Source organism: Nycticebus coucang, chromosome 2, assembly GCF_027406575.1.
Source record: "Nycticebus coucang isolate mNycCou1 chromosome 2, mNycCou1.pri, whole genome shotgun sequence".
NCBI lineage: Eukaryota > Metazoa > Chordata > Mammalia > Primates > Lorisidae > Nycticebus > Nycticebus coucang.
Genome location: NC_069781.1, coordinates 25796441 through 25803854, shown reverse-complemented (window position 1 = coordinate 25803854; position 7414 = coordinate 25796441). Strand labels below are relative to the sequence as shown.

Sequence of the window (7414 nt, the reverse complement as noted above, 5' to 3'; positions counted from 1 at the left end):
TCCCAGGGGCTGAAGGCTGAGGAGAACATTTAGCTCTCCAGCACTGAGCCCCAGAGTTCTGACCACCCTCTGGAAGCGTTGCATCTGTTCAATGTCACTTTATCTGTCAAGCCCATCAGGACTGTGGCCACACCCAGAGACTACCATGCAGAGCTAACCCTTCATGTCCACACGAGGCTCTCCCCCACTTGTCAGAGCTGGATTTTTGAGAGACAAACTCGCAACTCCTAAATCCCACTAAGCCAGCGGTTCTCAAACTGTGGGTCGCGACCCCTTTGTAACAATGAAAATACATCCTGCATATCAGATATTTACATTACGATTCACAACAGTAGCAAAATTGTAGTTATGAAGTAGCAATGAAAATAATTTTACGGTTGGGGGTCACCACAACACGAGGAACTGTAATAAAGGGTTGTGGCTTTAGGAGGCATTAGGAAAGTTGAGAACCACTGCACTAAGCCAAAGTCTAGGGGATGGGGCACAGGCCCATGGACTCAAAGAAATGGTGCCTTTCTCTCCCCCAAATCTGTGTGCCACTTAAGTGAATCTGGTCAAAGGTGAGAAAAACCTTGCAAACCCAGCCTGCAAGGTCCATTGGCCACTTCCATCCTGGCAGCTTTTTCACCTCTCCCTAGGGAGGGTAGAATTATGCCCCAGGCTTTTGCTATAAAGTCAATTAGCTCTCCTAGGAAATAGTGTGGTAGAGTTTAAAGTTTATCATTGATTTTTTTTTTTCTTTAGTAATTGACTGGCTAAAACGAGCCTTACGATCCCCGCCCCCTAGTGTTCAGAGCCTGTATATAATCCCATCCCTTTAAAAGAATATGCCATGGAGTATGGCAAAGGTGAAGTATATTTCTTATTCTCTGAACTGTATTTTTATATCCTTTGACACCCCACCACCACCACCACCACCACATGGGAGTCTTTTTATTTTGTTTTAAACAAAGTCCAAAGAATGGAGAAGAGAATAATAGGTTGCTAAGTACTCCTATGTTCTAAAATGGGTGTTTCCAAATGGTCCTGTGATCCTTAGCCCAATACCAAAATGAGGATATAAAGTGGTTTAAATTTAAAAGGTCCAAAGAAAGAAGTTCTCTGGAAAAAGCTGTTGGGCTGTGAGGGTTTACACTCCACACCACAATGGCAGAGGGGAAGGAGAAGCTTCAAGGAGCCCGCTGTTCACAATTTGACTTGGCCCCCAAAGCATCAGAGGACAGAGTGGCCTATTATCTCATTTCAAGAATAAGAAAACCAAGGGTCAAGAGATGAAGGCTGTGAGCATAGTGACAGGGCAAAACAAAAACAAACAGAGGACAAAGGGTCTACCAGGTAAGAAAGTTACAGTCTGTGGCTGGAGCTACCCATGATGGCAGGACCACCCTCCACTGGCACGTCAAGGACCTGTGATCTTCCATGGGTCAAGTAGATACCCCAGAAAATAATTATGTTTAAGGAGCCATTTTGATGCGAATTTTCCCCCAAAAGGCAGGCTGCCAGAGCAAAAAAAACTGCAGAAATATCAGCAGTAACAGGCTGGGGCATGCACTTTCAGGGGCAGGAGCTAAAGAAATGACTCGAGATGTCAAGATAACCAAATATAAAATATCTAGACATACAAAACAAAAGATTCATATGAATTACCTTGCAAGTTGAATATTCTAGTCAGGAGACAAATACCATGTTCTGTGATACGAGTACTTTTTATTCAAAACATCCCTCCCCAAAATACTAAGATTGGGGTGGGGGGAACTTGACCAACTTCTTTAGTTTATGTATAATAAATACATATACACGAATAAATATGTAATAAAAGCTGAGAACACTCTGAGAATTAACAGAAAAACAGTGGCAACTTACCCTCATTTGGTATTTTTAAAAACTATTTTTAAATTACAGTAGGTGGAATAAATAAATCAGTAGAACAAAAGTGAAAGTTCAGAAATAGACTTTAGTATATGATTCAGTATATGAATTCAAATCACTGGTTGTGGGGAGTTAATGAACAAGACAACTAGCTAACTATTTAGCACGAATAAAAAAAAAGATACTCCCTCCCCCCACCCTACCAACTCACTCCTTATCCTAAAATAAATTTCAGATGAAATAACCATTTAAAATGTTTTTTTTAATGCTAGACTATATTTAGCACCTGGAGATTAGAAGGTCCTACATAACAAAAAAAACTGATAAATTTGAGTATACAAATTTAAACTTTTTGTGTGGTGAAGCATAACACAAAAAAAGGTTATAAAAACAAGGTTATCAGGGCGGCGCCTGTGGCTCAGTGAGTAGGGCGCTGGCCCCATATGCTGAGGGTGGCGGGTTCAAACCCAGCCCCGGCCAAACTGCAACAACAACAAAAAAAAAATAGCTAGGCGTTGTGGCAGGCGCCTGTAGTCCCAGCTGCTCGGGAGGCTGAGGCAAGAGAATCGCGTAAGCCCAAGAGTTAGAGGTTGCTGTGAGCTGTGTGAGGCCACGGCACTCTACCAAGGGCGATAAAGTGAGACTCTGTCTCTACAAAAAAAAAACAAAAAAAACAAGGTTATTGTTTTTCAAAATGATAAACTAGAAAATAATTTACAACATATGATAGCTAAAAATTAAAATTACTAATATATAAAGAGCTTTTTCTTTTTTTTCGAGACAGAGTTTCACTTTGTCGCCCTCGGTAGAGAACTGTAGCATCACAGCTCACAGCAACCTCCAGCTCTTGGGCTTAAGCGATTCTCCTGCCTCAGCCTCCTGAGTAGCTGGGACTACAGGTACCCGCCACAACGCCCGGCTATTTTTTTTATTGCAGTTTGGCCGGGGTCGGGTTTGAATCCGCCACCCTCCGTTTGTGGGGCCAGCGCCCTACTCACTGAGCCAAAGGTGCGGCCCTATAAAGAGCTTTTTCAAACCAATAAAAGGCAAACAGGCCAAGTGCTGAGAAAAATGGCAATTCACAAAGACAGATTTACAAACACCCGATCAACATGGAGAACAAAACAAAACATTGCAACATAATTCTTAATTAATAGAGATTAGTTAATTAATTAACAATTATTAATTGTTAATTAACCTAACAAATTAATAAAGATTAACAATATCAACAATGTAGTTAATGGTGGCAAGGCTTCCTACTGGTGAAAAGTTCTATAACCTTTTGTGTGAAACTCCTCGGGCAATATGTAGTACTATATAAAATGTATACAGTTCCATTCCAACAATTTTACTTCAGGACTTTAGCATAAGTGATAATTGCATACATTTATACAGACTTGTATAAGAATGGTAAGCATCTAGAAACACTCTAAATGCACAATGCACAACAGAATTTTTTTTTAAATAAATTATGGTACAAACTTATAAGGCAGTCATTATTGACATGAAAAAAATGTATCCAGGAAATGTTGATGAGTCAGAGAATCTTGTTACAAAACCAAATGTACAGTTTGACCCCTATTTGGTACCCCTGAGTTTTGCTCAAAAGGTACACACATACCTTTTGATATAGACAGGCTTACACACCCACCTATCCCACCAAAATGATTCACTCTCTGAAACAAGAGCACCCACTGCTTTTCAAATTGACTTGGACCACTGTATCACCACCCAACACAATGGGCCACAGAAAAGGCCAAACCCTCCTTGCTCTCCGGAAGCAAGGACTTGGGTTTAACCAAAAATGGCTGCGGTAGGTCCTTACAACACTATTTGATTGACTGCTGACCCTAGTTTTCTCTTAGAAGAAGAGAATGTATAACTGGAAGTTTTATAAAATCAGAATGTGAGATTAGCAATAAACAGGGAGTGCTGAGAATTCTTTTTTACTTCCTTCAGAATCAATTTAAACATTAACTTTATTCTAAGCTGATGTAAAATTTCAAGATAATAACTTCTGCTCTGGTCTTATCGTAAGCACCCGGCTTCGATTTTACGTCTTGGGTCAGAGAATAGACGATCACCGATTTCCCATAATAAACCTCCATCTGTTGGTTTGATTATTCACGACTCTTTCTAGAAGGGATTGGTAGAGGTCCTTTACAGTGAAAAGATACACATAAGAAGACACGTGTGCTGTAATAAAAGCAATAGTTTGTATATGTACCTGTATATAAAATGTAAAGGTCTGGCTTTCTCAGGAATCAAAAGGCTATTCAAAGATTAGCTCAGGAGCTAGCTCAAGGGCTGCCAAATGTCAGGAAGGAAAACTAGACTCACAGCCCAGTGAGGCTAGTTCAATACCTGAAGTGTGGGGCCACTAGCCTGGCCCCATTTCAAGTATTAACACTGAACCATTTGGAATAGCTGGAAGAAATAACAAAGTCAACATTTTTGGCATTTTTAATAATTTTATATGAACGACTTTTACTTTTCTGCACTGTACCCAGAGGTTGATATTTTAATGTTTAGTCAGTTATTTTCACCAGAAACTTTTGACACTGAGCAAACGGGATTTCCTCCTTTTTATGACAATTATGCTACATTCCATGTAGACAACTAACTGCATTCTAGAGCTGGAAATTGGTGGGGGTGGGGGCAGCTATTGTAATGTGTGGCATTTACAGAACTGGTAAAAATAAAATAAGAGGAGGCTCAGATTCTCTTTTGACAAAGATGGGCTTTTAGGGAAAATCCTTACTTATCAGAGGCCCTGCCCTATACAAAACACAATAATTTAATGATTCCTAATCTAGTTCCGGAGCCATGCAAATAGTATGAGTTCGAATTGTTGCACGTAAAAATTGAGAGCAGTTTGTATTAGTCTATTGAGAGCAGGAAGGGTTTTAAAGGTTGATAATAGGTTAGTCTGAGGGTAGCACCTCAGAAGGCATAGGTCAATCATTCCTGATGTTGTCTAATACAGGGAGGGGCCGGGCGGACAGCTGGCATTGAACACTCAAGTGTCAGGATATTACCCACCCTCCCACCAACTCTTCCCAATTGAGTACGTATACTCTGGCTCCCCCATCCCAGGGTGGAGCAGCTTCATGGGCAGTTTCCACCTGTTCCTATTGTTTCCTCATCTGCCCACATGCCCAGGCTACTCAGATTCATCCCCACCAATACCCAGTGGGCCAGCGCAGACCATGCCCGCCCACTGCATTGCAAAGAGTGTCCTTTTTCTCAGGACTGGTTCATTTTTGCTGTACCCTGAGGTTGCACAGTGTTAACTGTCCTCCTCTCTCCTACCCTATGGCTTTTCTTCTCTAAGCCTAGTGAGCAAGTGAAGAAGAAAGAAGGATGCCACAAGCCTTGGGGTTAAACTGTCAGAGAGGAAAGTTAGAAATACTGATTCAGGCTATAGAAGTCCAATCTAACACACTCCATCTGTACACTTAGCAGCATGTGGATGGCAGACCAGTCCTGCTGACCTCTGATGTTTCATGGTTCAGGATGTTGTAACCAGCAGCCAGGGTTAGGTGATTATGGGCTCAATACCGTTTAACCCACTGTTACTACACTCCCATGGAATTCCAATTTCTAAAGGAAGACACAGAGCACTTTTAGGAGATGCTCAGTAATAAAAAATTAACCAAGGGAAGAACATCTTAATTACAGCATATTTTTACCAGAATGCAGACAATTAATTTGAATATGTAGGACAATGGGAATTATATCAAAACAATACTGCCTAACAGCTGTAACAGGGAACTTACTGGTGTAGCTGGGCTGGTATATCTTCTAGTTAGTATACCAACTAACTGCAGGAAAAGGGCTACATGCAATGTTGGCCCAAGTCACTGTTCTCTATCATTTTCAATGGCCTCCTCCATGAAGGCAAACTCTAGCTCAAACTTAAGTCCATCTCCTTGTATACTGTAAAAGATTGGACTCTGAATTAATTAACATGCTATGGAAAATGCAGACTCCTGCATTCCATGTCTACAAGACATCACTCAGGGGAAGTCCCAGCCCAGACTCAAGAGATCTGTAGCCTGTGGTCAATACCACATTGTACATCCAGGGTCTCAGGTTCATAGATGTGGAACTGGTCCTGTAGCAGGGAAGATGTCAGCAATTCCTGAGTTTTCTCACTTTCAGGGACTCCAGTGGGACAGTCACCATCTTGAATCCAGGAATGGGGCCAAGCTGGGAAGGAGAAAAGTTGGAGGCCCACATGCACCCCCTGGATGAAGGGGGTCTCTGTGCAGGCACCTCAGAAGCTGTCAGTAGGTCTGTCCCAGAGGGGGTGTATCTTTCCCACATAGCGCCCATCTGCTGGAGGAGGAAGAGGGAAGAGACAAATAATGAACACACTGGTCCTCCCACTGTGCAGCCCTACACACAGTTCACACACACACTCCTGGGAGGGGACGGCATGGAGGATCAGCCATCTTTCTGTGTGTGGCCAGGACAGCCATCGCTGTCCCCATTCTCTTCCTGGCCCAGGAGGATAGGGTCAGTCATGCCTTCTACCTGCTGAATGCGCTTTGCTGAGCTTAGGACAACCGCCACCCACACCCCCTTTGCCTCTCCTCACCCCCAGCTGTTCTTCATGACTCCAACCCATCCTCCCATCCATTCCACTCATTTCTCAAAACTGACAGCCTCACATACCACATGGCTGAGAAGGAGAGGAATGTGAGAACGATCACAACGGCCACGGAGCCCAGTCCAACACCCACCATCTGCTGCAGCATGAGTGATGAATCTGTGGGACAAAACCACATGCTGAGCCCAGAGTGCACCATAGTATGGCCCTCCCAGGGAGTGCCCACACCCAACTGTGTTCATTCCATCCTAACCCAGAGCTTGGCCTAACTTAACCAAGAATCCCAAGAATGCCCAGAGTGCCTGTGTGCCTCCTGAGCTCGCTCTGTGGATGTGGGGCCTCAGGAAACCACAGTTCAGGATATTTCGAAAAAGGAAGTGTAAAACCAGATCCTATTAAAGTTACAAGGGAGGAAAAAACTATCCTATTGAGAAAAGGAATAGCACACAACGTGCTGCTTTTTTGTGGTCCTCTCTCAAGGCAATTTGCGCTTGACAGACTTTTATAGAAGTTTTCCTTTGCATGGAGGAAGAAATCATTCTAACATCATTTGAATTTTGGTTCCATCCAAGACCAAGGAAGTTTTTTAAAAAGAAAATGAAAATGAATTTTGTTCCAGAAATGATAGTTAGGCTCTCTGGTAAACAAAATCATTTTCCCTACTCCTCAACAAGGATCAAATACCCTGCTCTGCTCAGCAGGTTGCCAAGAGCATAAAATAAGAAAACTGATGTCAAAGAGTTTTGAAAGACATACTTTCTATTGGAAATCATCACATGCCAACTCCAGGAAGATTCATGTTTATCAACTAAAAAACACCCACAATTGATTTGCACATTTGGGTCAAGTGACCGAATCAGAACATCATGTTCCAGATGAGAGCAAACATTTCCTATGGATTCGCAAACACTTATTTAGCGCTTACTATGT

General features: G+C 42.4%; 1 protein-coding gene across 2 annotated transcripts in view; it reads right to left on the bottom strand.

Moving 5' to 3' along the window:
• Nucleotides 1-2771: 2771 nt before the first annotated feature.
• SUSD1 (sushi domain containing 1) overlaps nucleotides 2772-7414 on the bottom strand; it is a 133101-nt gene continuing 128458 nt past the window's right edge. For both annotated transcript variants that reach the window (XM_053565695.1, XM_053565702.1), the window contains 2 exons: nucleotides 6546-6643; nucleotides 2772-6210 (listed from right to left, as the gene is read on the bottom strand). In XM_053565695.1, the coding sequence (XP_053421670.1) occupies nucleotides 6004-6210; nucleotides 6546-6643 (305 nt within the window). In that variant the 3' untranslated portion in view covers nucleotides 2772-6003. The remainder of the gene's footprint in view (nucleotides 6211-6545; nucleotides 6644-7414) is intronic.